Source organism: Vombatus ursinus, unplaced genomic scaffold (genome assembly GCF_900497805.2).
Source record: "Vombatus ursinus unplaced genomic scaffold, bare-nosed wombat genome assembly UNPS02009918.1, whole genome shotgun sequence".
Classification (NCBI taxonomy): domain Eukaryota; kingdom Metazoa; phylum Chordata; class Mammalia; order Diprotodontia; family Vombatidae; genus Vombatus; species Vombatus ursinus.
The window spans coordinates 1567517-1587612 of NW_020949696.1; the positions used below are offsets into that span (position 1 = coordinate 1567517).

The 20096-nt window shown below is 43.7% G+C and overlaps 1 protein-coding gene across 1 annotated transcript in view; it reads left to right on the top strand.

Moving 5' to 3' along the window:
- PGPEP1 (pyroglutamyl-peptidase I) overlaps positions 1–15958 on the top strand; it is a 32383-nt gene extending 16425 nt beyond the window's left edge. Inside the window, exons 3-5 of the mRNA XM_027853099.1 lie at positions 10407–10523; positions 12260–12492; positions 13827–15958. Coding sequence (XP_027708900.1) covers positions 10407–10523; positions 12260–12492; positions 13827–14019 — 543 coding nt within the window. The 3' untranslated portion in view covers positions 14020–15958. The remainder of the gene's footprint in view (positions 1–10406; positions 10524–12259; positions 12493–13826) is intronic.
- Positions 15959–20096: the final 4138 nt, after the last annotated feature.

Sequence of the window (20096 nt, forward strand, 5' to 3'; positions counted from 1 at the left end):
TTGCATTCTTTTTGCAGAGGCAGACTCATTTAGTGGAAAGAATACAAGATTAGAATCCGGAGTCCTGAAGGTTCGGCTTTGCCACTAATTTGAACTGTGATTTGGACCATATCATTCATTAACCCTCTTTGGACCTCATTTTCCTGATCTGTAAAGGGAAAGAGTTAGGCCAGTGGGTTCTCAAGCCCTTTCCAGGTCTAATGGAAAGCCCTCCAATCTAGACTCTGGAGTTACTGGCCCTAGGTTTATATCCCAGATCCAACAGTAGCTGTGACCATGATCAAGGCATTTAAAACTAGCCTCTTTCCTCATCTGCAGAATGGGTATGGTAAAAACACATGCCTCTCTCACCAGACTATTGTGAGGAAAGTATTTAATGTTTGTCAAATTGAATTCTCATTTAAACCCTCCGTCTGTGTTCTTGAAGGACTTCACTCTCTTCGCCCTCTCTCAGATTCTTAACAGATTTTCCCAGCTAGATATCATAAGTCTCTCCTAGGAGCCTCTTTCATGCTCACGGCTCCCATGCATTTGGTAAACCAAACACTGCCATTCCGTGTTGGGTTTTTGTGCTTCCTGTAACGGACTTTGCCTCCCCCCAACAGCTGTGTCACCCCTAGCAGCTGTGTCAACAACAGCGACCCCAGATCCCTCTCCCCCCAGGTGGAGGTTTGTCTCTTGGCCTGATACAATCCCAGGGTATGTCTGCTGTTTACCAGTCCTGAAGGAAGAATCCATTCTAGCTGCTTCCAGACATGCTCACGTGCCTTTACATTTTAGCTGCCCTAAAATCTAGCCACGCCTGACTGAGATGGCCCCCACTGCCCTATCGTACCTCAGGCTGAGCTTTTGTGCCTAGGTATCTTTCATGTCCCAGCCCAGATCCCAAAGACTTTGATCATCTTGGGGCACTCTTCATGTTCAAATGGTTTTTAAGTGTTTTATCTTGTTCCTTAACCTGATTGGGGTGTCTCTGGAATTGTAGAATCCTCCTTAGATTGGAAATGTTGGAAAAGACCTTATCTAGTCAGATCCTTTTTAAAACTGGGCCTCCTTACAACTTTCCTGACACTTGGAGAGATTTTGAGGAATTTCCTACCTCAAGGTGACGCATTCCACTGTTATCTCTGCCTGTTCCAGAGTTCTTTATTCATTAGAGATCTGCCCTGTAACAAAGCCACATCAAACTGGAAAATCTCCTCATTTTTCTACCTGACATGTCTTCCAATGTATTTACATACACATTCCCTCTCTTCTCCCAAACCATGTTTAAAATGTCAGTCTGTTTTACAAGGTCCCACCTTGTCTGAAATAACAATGAAAAAGAATGTTCTTGCCTCTGATGAATTCTCTAAAACAAGGCTTAGATATGACACGTATCTAGAGTCTCCTCAAAATGTGAGTGACCCTTCTCAAAGGTACTCAGTATGTAACAGGAATATCAGGTGAAGGACAATTGCTTATTTCTTCCACCCCGGAAAATGCTTAAGACTCAAAGACTGGGGCAGCTAGGTAGCTCAGTGAATGGAACACCAACCCTGGAATCAGGAGGACCTGAGTTTAAATCCAGCCTCAAACACTTTACCAGCTGTGTGACCCTGGGCAAGTCATGAAACCCCAATTGCCTCAAAAAAAAAAGACTTAAAAACAAATAATAAGTACACGGGAACAAACATAAAACATGTTAAAGATCCCATTATACTCATTATATTGTCCCACAAGGTAAAAAGCCATTTGTGGGATGACAGAGACTTCACATTTGCCTCAGACCTTCTGGTCCCAGCAACTTGATGGGCAGGACACATAAGCCGAAAAAGGTGACCAGCACTCAAGCTTCCGTGTGTGTGTGTGTGTGTGTGTGTGTGTGTGTGTGTATCAACCGCAAGCAAATAGTAGGAGAGGGGAAAAAAATCCTTTTTCCTCCTTGCTTGAACTTTAAGAGAGAAAAAACTCTGAAAAAAAAAGAGTCCTAGAGAGAGAACTCCCAAAATAGTAGGTGGAGACATTGATCACAGGGAGGGTTATAAGAATCTGTTCTGCTTGATAGGCAGAGCTAATGTCTTTCACTACCTTCCAGCTGATGGGACCAATAAGGTGCTTCACCATCCCAAGAATCTGCAGATCCCTCAGTTAGGAGCCAGAACTCCATGAGAGATGCCCACTTCCTAACAAAGCCCCATGCCCTATAATTTCATCAAGTAGACTGGGAGGATTTGGCTGACCAAGGTCACCCCTCCCTTACCTATCCCCGAATTCTTCTACAAAATTAATTGCCCACAGCCTCTTATATTGATGTGAATTTAGGAAACTATAGTTCCTCCTAGGTCAGGGTGGGGAACCAGTGGCCCCAAGACCACATGTTGCCCTCTAGGTCCTCAAGTGCGGCCCTTTGACTGAATCCAAACTCTCCTAAGTCCACTGGAGAGCTTCTCTGAACAAGCCTTAAATGGCCTTGTAAATAAAGGAATGGTTTTTAGCAAGCCAGTTTAGAACTTAGGGAAATTAGGCTTTTTTTTTTCCTTTCAGCATCTTTTGGACTTTCTAAAAAAGAGTGTTGGCTTGTAAAGTCTAAAACACAGAACTTCCCCTGGGTATTTTTTAGCCAGCTGCTAGAGGTTTTCTCCTTGTCTTGTTTTCCAAGATCCTTCTAGGCCAAGCTAAGAGCTTTCTTAACTGATAAAACTAATTTCTGCATCACTTAACACAGTTTTAGGAACCAAAGTTCAAGGTCATTGACCTTTTGGTCTTAGTTTTTACATCTGTAATATCAGAGAGTTGGAGTAAGTGATGTCTAAGATTTCTTTCAGCTCTGACATTCTGTATTCTAAGATCCAGTCCAGCTCTGTTCTGTTAAATCAGTATTTATTTTTAATGCTTGTAGTAGGCTGAACGCTGCACTAAGGCCTGGGGAATTTACAGGATTAAGAGTAGACACAGTCCTGGCCTTTGAGAATCTTATAATCCAGTAGGAAGATTCTAAGGACCCTCTCATCTCTAATATTATATAGTCAGTCTATGATTCCTTCCAGCTCTGACATTCTTTGTAACTGAACTTAGCCTATTTTAATTGGAATAGATCCATTTTTTTCCCATTCTGACAGGTCATCCTTGCTAAACAGTGGATTTCCTGTATTTCTTCGGAGATACTCAATTCAACAGCATTGAGGTCCCTTCTATGCTGTGAAGACAAAAGACACATGCTATGAAGGAGCTGGTGTTCTTCTTGAGGGTATAACATGTACCCAGATAAATAAATACAAAGTACTTACAAAGTACTTTCTGTAGGGCTGTGGAGAGCATGCACAGCTGGAGAGAGGTGTGGGCGGCAGTAAGACTGTAGAGCAGATGGTAAGTGAGCCTCGGGAGCCTGGAAGGGAGGTAGGGGTTACAAGATCCGGAAATGAGAGGGAAGAATATTCCAGGCAAGTCTGGGCCATAGCCCAGGGCTGAGAGCTTGAGCAACCTGCCTTATACTTTATAAGATTACGTATTTAGAGCTGAAAAGGAGCTTGGAGGCCACCTAGAACAACTCCTTCATTTTATGGATAGGGAAACTGAGACCAGGAGACATGAAGACTTGCCCAAAGTCATCAAAGCATCTTCTTAAGTGGCACAGCCAGGCTCTGAATACACAGTCTCAGATTCCAAAGCCAGCACCTTTCAATCCCTCATTGTTAAGCTCTGGCAGCCTCTTTATGGTTAAATTTCACCATATGCTCATTCAAATAGCAATTAGACGATATCAAAATCTCTCTCTCTCTCTCCCTCCCTCTCTCTCTCTCTCTCTCCCCCCTTCCTTCCTTCCTTCCTTCCTCCCTCCTTCCTTCCTTCCTTTCTTTCTCTTTCTTTCTTTCTTCCTTCCTTCCTTCCTTCCTTAGCAATTGGAGATAAGTGACTTGCCCAAGTCACACAGCTAGTCATCAAAATCAACTTTCAAACAAGAAATACAGGTAAAGTTTGACACTTTCTAGCTGTGTGAGCCTGGGCAAGTCACTTAACCCCAACTGCCTAAGCAAAAAAAAAAAAAGAAAGAAAGAAATACAGGTAAAGCCAGCAAACCTAATTATGAGGTGCAAACTTCGCCTGCAGGCCCAGTGAGTATTGGCAGATAAGATAGTCACTGTAAACTCTCAAGGGAGTTTAGGTCTCTGAGACCAAGTTAGATCCTCGTGCAGAGGCAGGCACTTTCTTAGCACATGGAGTGGAAACAGCCATTAGCAATCATTTATCCAACCTCCTCATTTTACAGATGAGAAAACTTGGGCCCAGAGGGTTGAGATGATTTAGATGACATCGCACAATTAAATGCTGCTAACAAACCAAAATGTGAAGGACATGAATTACAAGGAGTGGAAATTCCATCGGGAGATTAGAGTCCTAAAAGAACCCTATCGTCATTCCTCATTATCTCATATCATCCTGTAGCATTAGGTGAAAGGGAGTTACACAGAACATGTAGCAACCACACATTCTTGACTTACAACAGTATCCTTGTTACACAAACTATTCCTCTCCCTTCTCTTCTTCCCCATCTGTGGCTATAGAGCCCTCCATATTGAAGTGAACTCCCTCAGGCAAGAGTGTAGAGCAGGGGTGAGGAAATCAAAAGAATACTGGACTAGCTCTGTGATCTTGGCAAGTCCCCTCACCTCTCTTGGCCTCAGTTTCCCCATGTATAAAATGAGAGAAGGTAATTGAACTACGTGATCTCTGAAGTTTCTTTTGGCTCTAAAATTCTGTGTTTCATTGCCTCTTGGACTTGCTGATCCCATTTCCATATCTATAAGACAGAGATAATACTTGTATCTCCCACGCCACTGACATGGTGTGAGGCTCAATGAAGGAGGGTAGCCATGCTCCAGGTGGCGTTATCAGTGCTGCTATAATCCCCATGTCCAGACTGACTGGCTCCGGAAGCCCACTTCTAGAAACATCAACTTAACACATGTTAAAAGGAGTTCCGGGTAAAGTGGCTTCTTATGATGAAAGAGGGCCCAAGACAGTCCTCAAACAGAAACTCCCCTGGATGTTCCTGCCAGTTCTTGGGTGGCTCTCTATTCCTAGCATCCAGAGAATCAGTTTCTCTCTTCAGACCTATTCTCCTGAAATTATACCCTTTTCTCCTTGCTTTATTTCTCTACCACCCATCTACCATTGTAGCCCAGCACACTTAACTCAGCTGTTAAAAGTGCACAAACTATTTTACCATAGTGGGTGGGTACCACAGGAAACACATTAGGGGAGTTACAGGAATAGAGTTTCACATTATTCTGTTGAACTTGGGGCAGGTTCACACAGAAAAGGCTTTTACAGTTGTTCAGAATTATCAAGTGTCAGAGTGGGAGGGATCTTCAAACAGGATCTAAAAGCTGAAAAAGACCACATGATAACAATACCTGCTGTTATATATGTATGTGTATGTATTTTTATTACATAACACTGTATATTTATTTTTCTCATTTGAACCACCCAATAACCCTCTTAAGTGGTACTAGAGATATAATAGTGTCCATATTTTACTGGTTATGAAATTAAGAAATCTCTCAGATCCAGCAGCTAGTCTGGGTCAGAGGGGAGTCAAACCCAACTACCAAGTCCAGCATTCTGCCCACCGAATTGTGTAGCTTTTCAACAAAGTAATATCAGAGCTAGAAGGGGCCTGAGAACGTTGAATATCAGAAGGTCAGAGCTGGAAGAACACAGAATATTAAAACTTTTGGAACTCATTTTTCAGATAAGGAAACTGAGGGCCACCCCCACCCCCAAAGTCACATAGTCCATCCACATCAGGCCTCAGACTTGGCAGATATCCTACTCTGATATTCTTTCCTCTAAATCATGTTGCCCTCCACCCCCCCCCCCACCACTTCCTGGTACAACCTCATGTCTACATCTGAGGCCAACTTCTCTTTTTCTCAGCTCCCTTGGTTACCCTTTCTGCTGAGTATACAGCCACATACCTAAGTCTCCAAAGCCACTCAGTCATTTTCTTGGACTCTATCCATTCATTCATTCATTCATTCAACAAATGTCTATTGACCATCTGCCACGTGCAAGATCTGATGCTAAACTCTGGGGAGAGACAAAAATAGCAAATATAATAATCACAACCCTCAAGGAGGTTTACAGCATTGTCAAGGTGGATAGGGTATGCACACATCATTATAATACAAGGCATGATGTAATAAGGTCCCTAAGGTGGCACAAGAAATGTTATGCGAAGATTCAGGGGATGAATGGAGTCTTGTTTTTTCTGGCTGGGGTAAATTATGAAAAACTTCAGAAGAGCACGAAATTTAAGTCGGGTTTCTGAATTAGTGGAATATAAGGCTGGAAAATTGATTTATGACCAGATCATGGAAGACCCTAAATGCAAGACTGAGAAGCTTGGACTTCGGCTCTCAGAATATTCCTAAAGGAGACTCTTTCCTGGCTTCTCAGCCTATAGTTGGATTCCTTGAGTTAGACTCCCCTGACTTCTTTATCTGTCATCTCTCAGCATGCTTTCACTTTATCTCATGTTTTCTGATCCCAACATTTATCTAAAAAAAAAAATCTAGAGGTTATTTACAATTGTCTCACCTGCCCATACCCCAGCCCTTCTGTGTCACCCTCTTTCCTGGCTGGCACAGAACTCTTACTCCCAGTTCAAACTGGCTTCTCAGAGAACATTCACATATGGAAAACCCACTCACACTTTGATTCCTCTATCTGCTGACTTATTCTAATGAAATAAATTCAGTCCACATATGATTTTTAATGGAAAAGGTTTTATACTACAGGAAGGTGAAAACTCTTGTAGATTCACTTTACACCTTTGCAGAAAAAATAGTATATTTTTTAAAAATCAAAACACCTCACCCTAATTATTCCGAACCATAGCTTGTTAGAATTGGAAAGGTCCTCAAAGACTATGCAGTTCAACCATCCTGGAACAGAAATCCCAGTAAAATATCTCTTGTCAAATGATTATACACCTCTGGTGAGGACGAATTAACTATCCCTAAGGCAGCTCATTCCATTCATTATCAGTTCAGCTCAATGAACATTTTAAGCACCTACTATGTGCAAGCCATTGTGCTATACCCTAAGATGGGCTGGGGAACCTTCAGCCTCAAGGCCACATGTGGCCCTCTAGGTTCTCAAGTTCGGTCCTTTGATTGAAGTCTTTGGGCCACATTTGCGCACCTAGAGGGCCACACGTGGCCTCGGGTCTACAGGTTCCCCACCCCTACCCTAAGAGTAGAAAGACGAGTATAATGCAGTCCCTTTGCTCATGCAGTCACTTATTTCATACAGCCTGCTATCTAATGGGGAAAGGAAATGTGAACAAATAACTACAATACAGGAGAGTAAGATGAGATTTTTCTAATATTTTATTTTTTCCAATTATATGTGAAAAGTTTTTAACGTTCATTTTTCAAATTTTGAGTTCCAAATTCTCTCTCTCCTCCCTGAGATAACAAGCAATTTGATATAGGTTATACATGTGCAGTCATGCAAAACATTTCCATATTAGTCATGTTGTGAAAGAAAATACAGGTAAAAAAAAATAAAGTAAAAAATGGTATGCCTTGATCTGTATTCAGAGTCCATCAGTTCTTAAGATTTTCTTTTATATCCTCTTTAAGAGTCTGAGCTAAGTACAAAGGAGGGATATAGGACTACACTGTGAGAAATTTGAAGGGGGGAGGGAGGTATTGCTTTCCCCTGGGGGTGTTAGAGATGGCTTCATAAAGGAGGTGACCTGTAAGGTAGGCTTGGAAGGAAGGAGCTTTAGCAGAGATTTGGGCATTTGGGGGCAAGGATGAGGAGCTATCTATTTCAGACGTGGAGGGCTGCCACATCAGTCAAAGCAGAGACAAGAGGTAGTAGGACAAGCCCAGGAGATAGAGAGTAGCCTGTTTTGGCTGGAGCACGCAGTATTGAAGGGGAGATAAGGCTGGAGAGGTAAATTAGAGCTTTGGGGAAGGTCTTAAAGTCACTGGACAGATCTGATTCAGATTAATTCAACAAGCATTCTCTGCTTGGCATATCCCCAGAGGGTTCACCAACAAAAAGAAAGACTCCATACACACCAAGAAATTTTGATATTTTTGTAGTAGCAAAGAACTGGAAACAAAGTAAATACCATGGATTGGGGATGGCTAAACTAATTATGGCAAGTGAACATAATGGACTCCTACTGTGCCTCAAGAAATCACAAACGTGATGAACAAGGAAGGAGGAGTCCAACCATGCAGAGTAAAGTGAGCAGAGCTGCAAAACAACATACACTGTGTATATGTAACAGTGTAAATAAGAAAGGAGAACAGCCACAAAGCAATTGAAACTCAGTGTGGCAAAATTACAAAGAGCAAACTTGGCCCCAAAAGAGAGATATGAGAAGACACTTCCTCCTACCACTCTGTAGAGGCGAGGGTCCGACAGTGGGAAAGTCACTGAGAAAGGCACATTTCTTCAGTCTGCTGATTGGTTTTACTGGGGACTTTTTCCTCTTTTGAAAAAAAAAATTATTTGTTATAAGAGGTCACTTTCTGATAGGAGGGAATAGAAGGATATGGAGAAAATTTTAGGCAATGTAAGAATCAATTTTTAAAAAATGCTTTTTAAAATTTTTAAAATTATTTTTAAAACTTTATTAATTAAAAAAAACTTTATTAGCAAGGCATAATGGAGATTTTTAAAAAGACTCTCCACCTCGGAAAAAAGAAAGAAAGAAATAGCTGCTACCCTTAAGGAGTTTGTATTGCAGCTGGGAGATACAGCGTGTGCACAGACGAGTAGAGCTGCTTTCTTTTGGGGATGAGGGAACTGTGGGACTTCTACAACTGAAATACATCTACAAACTACCCATTGTGTTGTATGCCCTCATAAATGTGAGTTCTTTGAGAGCAAGGACTATCTGAATTTTCTATTTGTACCTGGCACTTCATGCAAAGTTTTAGCACATGCTTAATTTTTTCTTTGAAAGAAGGAAAGAAAGAGAGAGAGAGAAGGAAAAGAGAGAAAGAAAGAAAGAAAAAAGAGAGAAAGGAGAAAGTACAGAGAGAGAGAGAATTCCCAAAATGGGGAAAAGGCCCAAAGCTGAAAGATGGAATGGAGGGTACTGAGAACATCAAGTTTAACCAGCACAAACCCATCCATGAGCACATATGAAGCACCTACTGTGCTCCATGTTCTGTACCAGGTGTTGAGGATAAAAAGATAAAAATGAAAACAGAAACTTATGTCCTACTTGAAGAGAAACAACATGCTCACAGACAAGTAAAGATAAATATATTAAAAGTAACTCCTGGAAGGGGAAGTAAAAGCTGGGGAGACGGGAGGCCTCATACTGGAGATGAAGTTTGAACTGAGCAGGAAGGAAGCTGGGGTGTATTCTAGCCATGGGATACAGCCTGTGCAAAGGTGTGGAGGCTAGAGTCAGAATGTTATATATGAAGAATGTTATATATGAAGAATGACCAGAAGTGAGGAGAAGAAAATGTGGAAATAGGCTTGGGATTGGTAGCAAGAGCCCAGCTGCTAAGGGCTTTAGACACCCTTGGTTTGTATTTTATCTTAGAGGTGATAGGAAACTGCTGGAGTTTCTTAAGGGATGTGGCATGCTCAGAGCAGAGTTTTAGGAATATCAGCTTGGAAGCTGTGTGGAGAATGGTGAAGTCAGAAATAGTTTAGGCAGGAAGTGATAAGATCCTGAAACGAGGGTGGCGGCTTTATGTGATGGAAGGACAGGGCTGGGTGCAAGAGCTGCAGCGGGGAGAATGGACCGCCAGCTGATTGATTGGCAGCAGGCAGGGAGGGGGCCTAGGCAGGCCAGGAAAGCTGGCTGATGGGGAATGGTGGCGTCCTTGACAAAAGTCAGGAAGTGAGAAGGAAGAACAGGAGTTCCTCACATTGAGCCGCCCTGTACTTTTCACACACTGAACCTCAGTCTACTCTTCTAGGCCAAGCAAAACAAACCTGCGCCCCTTTCTGACAGTCCAGGAGGTGTTCAAAGACAGTGGTTATGTCTTCCCTGAGCTGATGCAGATCGCTCTGACCCTCTTACTTCTCTACCCACGTGTGCAGTATGACTCACATTGCCCAAAAAGATTGATTAGGATATTGGCAAATCCCAGAATTCAGATCTGGAAGGGACCTCAGCAGCAGTCTAGTCTAGACCAGCCCAAGGCTAGTGTTTGTTTTCCTTTTCCCCTGCCCCATCCCCGTCCCCCCCAAAAAAAATTTGTCCAGTGTTATCAGTGGCTTTGTTTCTGAAATTTCTGAAATATTCTGGGAATAAGGTACCATTTCTGTAGTGTTTGGAACATATCTAATATTGTCTTTTCCCTCCCAGCCCCAGATTCTTCTTCTTTGTAGGAAAGGTGAGTCTAGTTTTAACTATCTCCATTCCTTTTCAGGAGCTGGAAAAGCTGGGACTGGGAGACAGCGTGGACCTTCATGTGTACGAAATTCCTGTGGAATACCAAACAGTCCAGAGGCTTATACCTGCCCTGTGGGAAAAACACAGTCCTCAAGTGAGTGAGGAAACTAGTCCCTTCTCCCCACCTCCCCGTACTCCCCCCTCCCCAGATACTAGACAGAGCCTTCCCCAAATTGTAATTGACTCCTCAATATTCAATCCTAACCCCTCCCCAGGGCCCAGATTTTACAATGTCATTGCAATAGCTGGGAATCCAAAAGTGATTCTACATGCCATTGTAGTATGGATAGACCTGGGGCACATTCCATCTCTCAGCATCTGCACTGAAGGCACACACCTCTTCTTGGATTCACAGTCATGTGCCTTACCAGCACATTCCAATCTTAGACTTCAGGCTGGTGGAATTGTTTGTGTGGTAAGACTTAAGGAGTGCTGGAAGGTGTCCCCAAAATATACCTTCTCCTACCCAAGCAAGGCCTGAAAAGTCCAAATTTAGTAATCCCTTTGCCTGGCATGGGTACCACTGATTTCTTCCCACCACTGAGGAGTTCTCAAAGGCTGTACCAGGGGAACTTAAGCTTTAGCGGGAACAGCTTTGTGTACAGTGAACTGTGTCTGTCATCTGAGGACTAGACTACCTAAATTGAGGAGGGCTTATCACTAGGTGAAGCAGGTAATGAATTTTTCAGCCACAGCCTCTCCCACAGACCATTTACTGTGTCATGATGAAGGGGGTGAAGTATTGTTGTAAGATGTATTAGGTTAAGATCGCTACTTCCAGGAGTAACAGTAAAAAGTATCTGCTGGGATTTACACTGAAACCAAGAATTATGTCTTCTTCCAGTCATGATTAAGCATTCTGAATGTGAATCCGTAATTGGTCCCCAATAGATGTGGCGTATTAGCAGGAGGTCAAACTCTTGATGAAGGCCTGAAATACTCTGCCTGAGCCAGCCGAGCCGTGTCAGAGTTCAGTGCCCCCTTGGCAGACCCCTGTGCGTGTCCCCCTCCTTTGTCTCTGCATTTTCACTCAGTCCTTGCCTGTTTCTTTGTATACAGTTGCAGCCTGTGTATCTCTGGTTTGGCTTCCTTCATCTGTTATTTCATGACTTCTCATATTTCTTTATATTCCTCATGACTGTTACTCTTCATTGTATCATGATGCTCTGTTACTTTAACATATCCCAAGTTTTTTTTTTCTTAACCTCTTTCTCACTTGGACTAAATTTGTTTTGCTGTTTTCTGAACCATCTGTTGTCGAGTGGTTGATGCTTTTGTTTTCAATGTTGTTCTTATAGTATAGTCCCAAAAATAGCCCAAAGAGTATGATTATTTTTATAACTCTTGCATGCTGCCAAATTATTCTCCAAAAAGATGGTATCCATTTGTAATTCTACTAGTAATATTTTAGCCAGAACTTACCAGACAATTTAGAAAGGACAGCAAGCTAAGTTATGGAGTCCTGAAATCTTAAGCTATCTCAAAACAAATCATAGAGGCTGGCATAGTTTGGCTTTTTGGACTAACTACTCCCTTTCTCATGGATCTCAGCACTGGGCCAGGCTTTGCTAGTTATTACAATGTTATCTTAGGTGAAAGACCCTGCCTGACCTCCTAAAAAACTCTACTTCCATGATGCATCTTATGGCCTCTTCCACTTAGCAAGGCAAGGTCACACAGCTGGATGCTAGGTCCCATGAATATTTCACACTTACCCCAGCCCTACTACTGACTCCAACCATTCCTCAAGTTCAGACTGAAACAAAGAGTGAAAAATCTATCTAACTCTATCTAGTTCCTTTTACTGTTAAGTGCATCATTCCTCTGCAGCTGGTCGTCCATGTAGGGGTGTCTGGCATGGCAACCACAGTTACCTTGGAAAAGTGTGGCCATAACAGTGGATACAAAGGGCTGGACAACTGCCTTTTCTGTCCTGGCTCCCACTGCTGCGTAGAGAATGGGCCGGAATCCATCGACTCCATCATCGACATGGACGCCGTCTGCAAGAGAGTGACCACCCTGGGCCTAGATGTCACAGTGACCATATCCCAGGATGCTGGCAGGTAGGCACAGAGCTCGTGGGGCACAGCCTGCCCCAGCCTTCCATTTACTTTCCTCACCTATAGAATGAAGGGTTTTGACTAGATGCCTTTATGATCATGTATCATAAATCATATAATCTTACAATTTTTATTAGGGGCAACTTGGAGTCATCTGATGTCCTAGGGCTGATCTTCTCCTCTAAGAGCAGCCCATCCCCTTTTTTGTAGAATCACAGACTCAGATTTAGAAAGGGCCTGAGACCTATGTAGTCTGCCCTGACTCTTGTCCACATTGCTAATAAGCAGTCACATAGCCTCTCTAAAGACATCTAGTCACAGAGAATTTGTTACCTGTTGAAGCAGCCCATTCCATTATGGGAAGTTCCATAGTGGGAACTTCTGTATCAGGAGGCAAAATTCAATTCCCTGCAGCTCCCATTCATTATTTCTAGTTTGGCCATCTAGGGCCAATTAGAATAAATCTTATTTCTCTCCTCCCACTGCAGCCAGTGGCTCAGTGGATAGAGCACTGGGCCTGGAGTCAGGAAGACCTGACTTCAAATCCAGCCTTAGACACTTCCTAGCTTTGTAACCCTGGGCAAGCCACTTTACCTCCATTTGCCTCATCTATAAGATGGGGATAATAACAACACCTACTTCCCAGGTTTGTTGTAAGGATCAAATGAGATGATATTTGTAAAGCTCAATCAAATGAGACAGTATTTGTAAAGCTTAGCACAGTGCTTAGCACATGGTAAGTGTGATATAAATGTTAAGTAGTAGTAGTAGTAGTAGTAGTAGTAGTAATAGTAGTAGCAAAATGGAGATATCAGTATCCCCACCTATTAGTATCAGTACCTACTTCCTAGGATTGTTGTGAACATCAAGTGATATAATATTTCCTGGCACATAATAGGCACTATTCCCTTCTCTTTCCCTTCCTACTGAAAAGCCTGTACAATATTTGAAATAGAAATAATTTCAAAGTCTTCTCTTCTACAGACTTTTTCAAACACCAAACTAAGACTTGAGTCTAAAGGTGTGCAGACCAGAGTAATTAACCTCCATTTGAGGCCTATGTAAAATTGAGGGGAGGTCCACGGGGTCCATAGACATGTTTAAAAATCTCCGTGACTGTAACGTATACATGCACCACCTTGATACCATCCCAGTGGGGAAATGCCTCCCTTTTGCCCATCTAAACCGCCCCCCCCCGAGTGGCTCATCCATCCTGAGTCATCCATTTGACTTAGGTTATTTGACTCCTCATTACATTCAATTTTAATTTCTGGTCACTAAACATCTTCTGGTGTATTTCTCCTTTTTTTCCCTCCTTTCTTCTCACCAAACCTTAGGTACCTCTGTGATTTTACTTACTACACCTCCTTATACCAGAGCCATGGCAGATCTGCATTTGTGCATGTCCCTCCGCTAGGAAAACCCTATAACGCAGACCAGTTGGGCCGGGCCCTACAAGCCATCATCGAAGAAATGCTGGACGTGTTGGAGCAGTCTGAAGACCAAATCAACTATGGGCACCAACACTGAGCAGGACGGGATGGGTGGATTGTCGTGGTCATGCTTGGGAGCGGTCCCCTCCTGCTCAGGACTCTAGGTACGCCATTCCGCCCTGCTGTCCAGCACAGGCCCTAAAGACTCGAGCACACGTACTTGGCTTTGCTCAATTTCTCTGGTGCATTCCCCTCCTCTTACCTTGCACCAGCGAAGTTGATTCGAGGGAGGGGGCAAAGGTTTCTCTTTCTCCTTTCCTTTCATTTTCTTTTTTGAAAACCAGCTGCAACCATTTACTTTGTTTCCTGAAGTGGCCAGACTTTCTGCGGAGTCTGTCCATTGGTCAAGTGATATCAACAGACTCGACTACATGCTGAGGTCCAGATGTTCAGGATTGACATCTGGAACTGGAGTGTTTGGTTCAAGGGAAACTGGATGATAACCTCCTCCTTCCCCATGGTGTCTGGTTAGTCCTTAATCTAAAAGATTGGGTAAGGGACTTTGGTTAGGTCTTTGTATACAGTAATAGAAAACAGGCAAACCTAAAAAGGCTGAGGTGGGATGGCTTTCATTTTAAGGCTGGCACTAGTTTGGGACACTGATTAATTTATAATCCTTCTTGGTTAAAAGTCAAACATGATACAGCAAAGTTGTTTTCTGGTTTTAGGTTGGGATTCAGTTTCTTTCCATCAGCTCCAAAGGTTCAGCCCAGAAATGTGGATCTATGAGACTCACCGTTGTTCTGGGTATCCTAGGGAGCCCCACAGAGATCCATTTTTCTTGCTGTCTAGAGCATGGAGGGAGGTGCCCCATTCCCAGCTGCACACCCTCCTTGCCAATTTTCCCACCCTAGCCCAGAGCTTTGTGTTGCTTGGGAGAAAAAGATTGTTTGGTTTGTGTGTGTGTGGGTGGGATATTTTGCTTTGATGGTATTATTTTTCATTCTTAAACACACACACACACACACACACACACAACACAACAATTCATTGAGCTGAAAAAATATCCGAGCAGCCACTGTCTGCCATTTGTGATTGGTTTGTCTGCCCTCCTGGTACTAGGGGTGGATGCAACTCAGTAACCTTTAGAGTAACTCATTAGGCTGTATTATCTTTTCTGTACTGCCCCTCTCAAGGGGAGGGCTCCCTGGTAGGGACTCTATTTTAAGAACTGGTGACGAGTTCATTAGATGAACATTTCCAAAGGGGATTTCCAGGCAGCACTAAAAGTGTGCGTGCAGCCTTCCCCTCTTTCTTAGATCTAACCCAGGAGTGTTGAGGCCTAGAATGGGGTTTGGGGGAGGGGGTGCCATGAGACAGGGGAAAGACCCTCCAACAGAACTTTGACCTTTGGCCCTTCATGTGAGAACATGGCAGTGAGAGCATTGCGGGCCCTAGTGGGGGAGGCAGGCATGGAGGACCAAGAGGGAGCCAGGCATTGGGCCTTCCTGCCAAAGCTGAAGAAGTTAGCAGCAGGCAAGCCCCCAGCCCACAAAAAGTAGCCAGAAACTGTGTTGTGCAATAGGGGGCAGAGTCCCTATGAGCAAAAATGAGAACAGGCATCGCTGAGCTGCGTCCTGAAGACAGCTTAATTGCCAATAAGTAGCTTAAGCATCTCCCCAAACTCTGCTCAGGAATCCCTCCACTTCTTTTGCAAACCTTTTTGTTTTTAAAATGAATGTGATTTTACTATGTACACGTCAAAGATGCTGCAATTGGACTCAATAAGAGCCATCCTATCAGCATTTCCCAGCCATAGATTCTTTTTTTAAATGAAATTCATTTTCTTAATGAAGGAAAAGGGCAAGATTTTTTTAAGGCCATGAGCAATTTCTACTCCTTTCTCTTCCTTTGGCGGCAATATGGCTTAGTAGATGGCATGATGGATTTGCTCTCAGCGAGACCTGGGTTCAAATCCTGCCTCTGACATTTACTAGCTAGCTGAGTGACCTTGGGCCACAGTCTCCGCTATAAAATGGGGATAATACCTGTAGTACCTACCTCCCAGGGCTGTTTGTGAAGCTCAAATGAGATCATGTATGTGAAGTGCTTTGTGAAATTTAAAACAGTATCTGAATGTTTAGTTATTACTTCCAGAGCTGCTGAATCTTTGGAAAACATGAATATACTGAAGATGGGGATGCAGTTTGAATCCCTTTCAAAAATCCTTGGCTCCCTTTGACCAGGGAACAACAAGGAGGGGATGGGAGGTTTGTGGCTGAGTCGAGTAAGAAGTCTCGAGAAGGGTCCTCGGTGACCAGCAGATGAAAAGTCCCCGAGGCTTTGTGCTGCCAGGCACTCCCAGGCAGTTCCAGTATTCAGCTGCCTTGCAGAACCTGTCGGGTCTGGTTTATCCACATTACTCCCCCAGGAGACAGACCTCTTCCCCTGCTCTGCTCATCCTACTGAAGTCATATGTCTGATTTGGGCAAAGTCTGAGTTCTTGGTCTGTTAGACTTAGTATGCTTCTGAGCAAACATTCTCCCACACTTGGAGAAGTGTGCATGTGTGTGTGTGTGTTTGTATGCGTGTGTGTGTATGTGTGTATGTATGTGTGTACATGTTGACAATTTCCTATTGGAAACCCTCTTATTTAAGGTTTTTGAAAACAGGATGTCTGTGGAGTTTGTGGCTAGTAAACCTCCCAATATAGATGAGGGAGCATACTCTGGAATGTCCCCTGAGGTCATGAACTTTGAAACCAGCTGGAGAGAAGAGTGTAAGGCAGCCAGGGAAGCTTAGTGGCAGAATCTCGGGGGCAGGGGCAGCCCTGAACCCCACAGCCTTCAGTGGGGGGACTTTTCCTAAACACATTTGTGTCAGTCGCTGATCTCTTGATAGCCATTCAAGGATTTGAACAAAGAGTTTTCAAAAGAACAGCAAGCTTCTCTCGCCAAGGTTGTGCTCATTTTGGGTGGTTTGTTTTTATTTTTATTTTTTGGTTTTGACTTCCAAGCCATGTTTAAAGCATTGTGTGATTTTATTTACTAGAAATATAACTTATTCTATAATCATTGATTTTGCAAATGAGTAAGTAGCTGAGTCCCATCTGTAGATGGGTCTCACATCTCGTCCTTAGTGAATTTTGTATAGTGATCACTGTAATTGTGGTATCCAGCTCATTTTATTTAATCTGATTTAAATTAAACATTTCACTCATCGCTGCCAACTTTTTAATTTTCTCCTTTGGTTAAACCCATTCATCCACCTCTTCATCTCTCTCTGTTTTGGGAGCCACAGTCCGATGTTCCTTGCAAGGCACTTTTTTCTCTTGCCTTGGTTCACAGTGCTTTGGGCTCTTTTGGGACGGGGCTGATCTGGGGAGTGAGGTTTGGGTTAGCTGAGGTCAGTGGGAGCTGCTGAGAATTCCAGGAGGCTCCCTGGGGGACAGAGCCGGCAAGTATCACGACAAGTGAAAGACAGATTGAAGCAATGCAGCGAGACGGCTAGTCAAAGAAGGAAGAGTGGGGGTATCCTCGAAAGATAATCAATGAGTCTTTGCTTCGGTTAAGAGTGTGTGCCTCTGCTAGGCTGCCAGGCTGTGCCCTCTGGGCAGCAGGATATCAGTTTTAGGTGGGGGAGGGGGCTAAATCATGGTTCTTTTAATTTCTAAATAACAGTAGATCATAGAATCATGGCATTTCTGAGCTGATGGGAACCTTATAATTCTCAGGAAGAGAGATATTAATGAAGGGCATGTGGTGTGGTGGAAAGAGCCCTGGGCTATTGGGAGATCTGGATTCCAATTCCGATTCTGCCACCAACATGCTTCATGACCCTGGGCAGGCCCCTTTCCCTCTTGGGGTCTTAGGGCCCAATCTGTGAGATGAAGGTCCCAAGGTCACACCCAGCTCGGACTTTCTACGAGTCCATGACATGTCCATCCACCTTTGAGAAGCCTGGGCTTCCATGTGACTGGAGTTCCTCTTCCAAAGTTGTAATTTCTCCCTTTTGTAGAGGTTTGACACCTGCTTTTTTGATTTCATCTCCAGCCTTTCCAGAATGCAATCTCCGTGCCACCCCTCCTCCCCCAAAAGACGCCATATGGCACATTTTTCAAAACAAATAAATCTAGTTTTGAAACACTAGCAGTTCTGGGAAGGTGACTGGCGTCTGGCAGCTATAGCCTGGGAATCATTGTTAACACAGAGACTCCAAGGGTCCAGAGAAGGGCAGGAGGGAGCAGTCATGTATGAGACGGTGAGGAAGGGGAGGGCAAGATCCAGATGGGCTAGAAGGAGAAAGATCGATGAAATTGGAAAGGAGCCAGAAGGATTAGAGAATCCTCAAATGTCAGATTTAGAAGAGGACCTCAGAAATCATATAGTACAACCCTCTCATTTTTGACAGTTGAGGAAACAGAGGCCTAAGGAAGCAATTCCCCCAAGAGCAGACATTAGAACCCAGTTCTGGCTCCCAGCCCAGAATGTGGATAGAAACCCTAGTGGCAGAGTCAAAACGTGAAGATTATGCTACAAAACAATTCCACACCCCTTAAGGCTGAGGGAAAGCCTGCAGAGTATGGCTCTTCTAAACCCAATGGAAAGGTTATTTTTTGTTCCTTTTGAAGTTGCCTGTGTAAAACTGCTGCTGCTGGTACCCCCAAAACCTTCTCTTTGGTATATGTCCACCATCCCCTCCCTCCTTAAACCATGTAATTATCTGAAATGAGTGAACTATAGTCAGGAGAGGGCAAGTCTAAAACATGAGATATGTGGGACTCTGAGCTGGACCGTTTAAACCCTCCAGAGGTCCAGTCCCTGCGCTGCTTGGCAGCTTCATTTAAGGAGTCAGTGACCTAGGTTCTCTTTGGATGGCAGGTCATGGCTCCCTGCCACCCAGCCAAGGCCTAGCCCTGCAGATATACAAACCTCGGGAGCTCCTTTTGGGAGAACCCAAAGGAAACCCAATGGCTTCTGATAGTGGCCGATAGTCATTCGTGAAGCATTCGAGTGCCCTCCTGAGGACCCTGTGCCAAGTAGAGACTTTAGAAGTTCCTGATTTTTTATAATCTAAATTATTTTCTACTTTCATACCATATGTAGCTTCAGATAGTACTATCCCTTGTTGCCAGACAGGCCATACAGTCCTGTCAGACAGGAATAAAATGTATATTTTAGTGGGGTTTTATTTAATGAGCCGAGTTTACCTGGGGAAGTTCAAGGGACAGAGAAGGGAAAGAAGAAATAACTATGCTATTGGGATATTTGCCTAGTCCATCTGCCCTTGAGCGAGGATGCAGTGACTTCACGTGTTGTTGTTTTTGTTTTCCCTCGTTCTCAAAGAAGACTGTGGCATCAGGGAGGTGATGCCATGACTTGCAAGTGAATTAGATTTAACTGAGGGAGGGCTGTGCAAAGTCACCAGCCTCACTCTCTCTCTGGAACCACCTGGGTCTAGTGGCCAGATATAGATCAGGACAACTGAAGGTGGACCAGAACGCAGTAGGAGACCCTGGCCTTTTTAAGCTAAGGTCTTTAACATGTCTCAGTATGACTTAGACAACACCCATTCAGTGAATAACAGGTAAAAAATGAGGCAGAGAATGGCCTCTTTACCTAGTTAAAAAAAAAAATCAATCTGGGAGGGGAAACCCTTAGGGTTTTTGGTCAAAACAAAAACAGTTGCTGAACTTCACAAGTATTTTGATGCTAAAGCCTAGAATGAGCTGTGAAAGTCCCCTTTCTCCTGTTTCTGAAACAATTGTTCACAAATGGAGTTGCTGCAGGTGTCTCTCTAGGGAGCAAAAACAATAGTGAGTCTTTTTAAGTCTGGGGCCTAGCCAACTGGCCCTAGAGTCTACCCCTTCAGGGCCCCTCTTCCTTCCTCTTCCTGAGCCCCTCCTCTCTCCCTAAAGACCCACCCCAACTTTTCTGAAGCAACCGAAATGTCCCCTGGGGACGAGTAGGAGACCCTTCTCTCTGGAGAAGACTGGGAGTGGTGGGGTGGTGATATGTACTCCCAAATCCCCAGAGTGTTGGGGTTTTGCCCTTTATGGGTTGGTTTGAGATATCAGCTTATTATCTTTGACAGAGAAAATGTTTACTTTTCTTTCCCAGGGAAGTGCCTTCCCCTACACGCATACACACACACACACACACACACACACACACA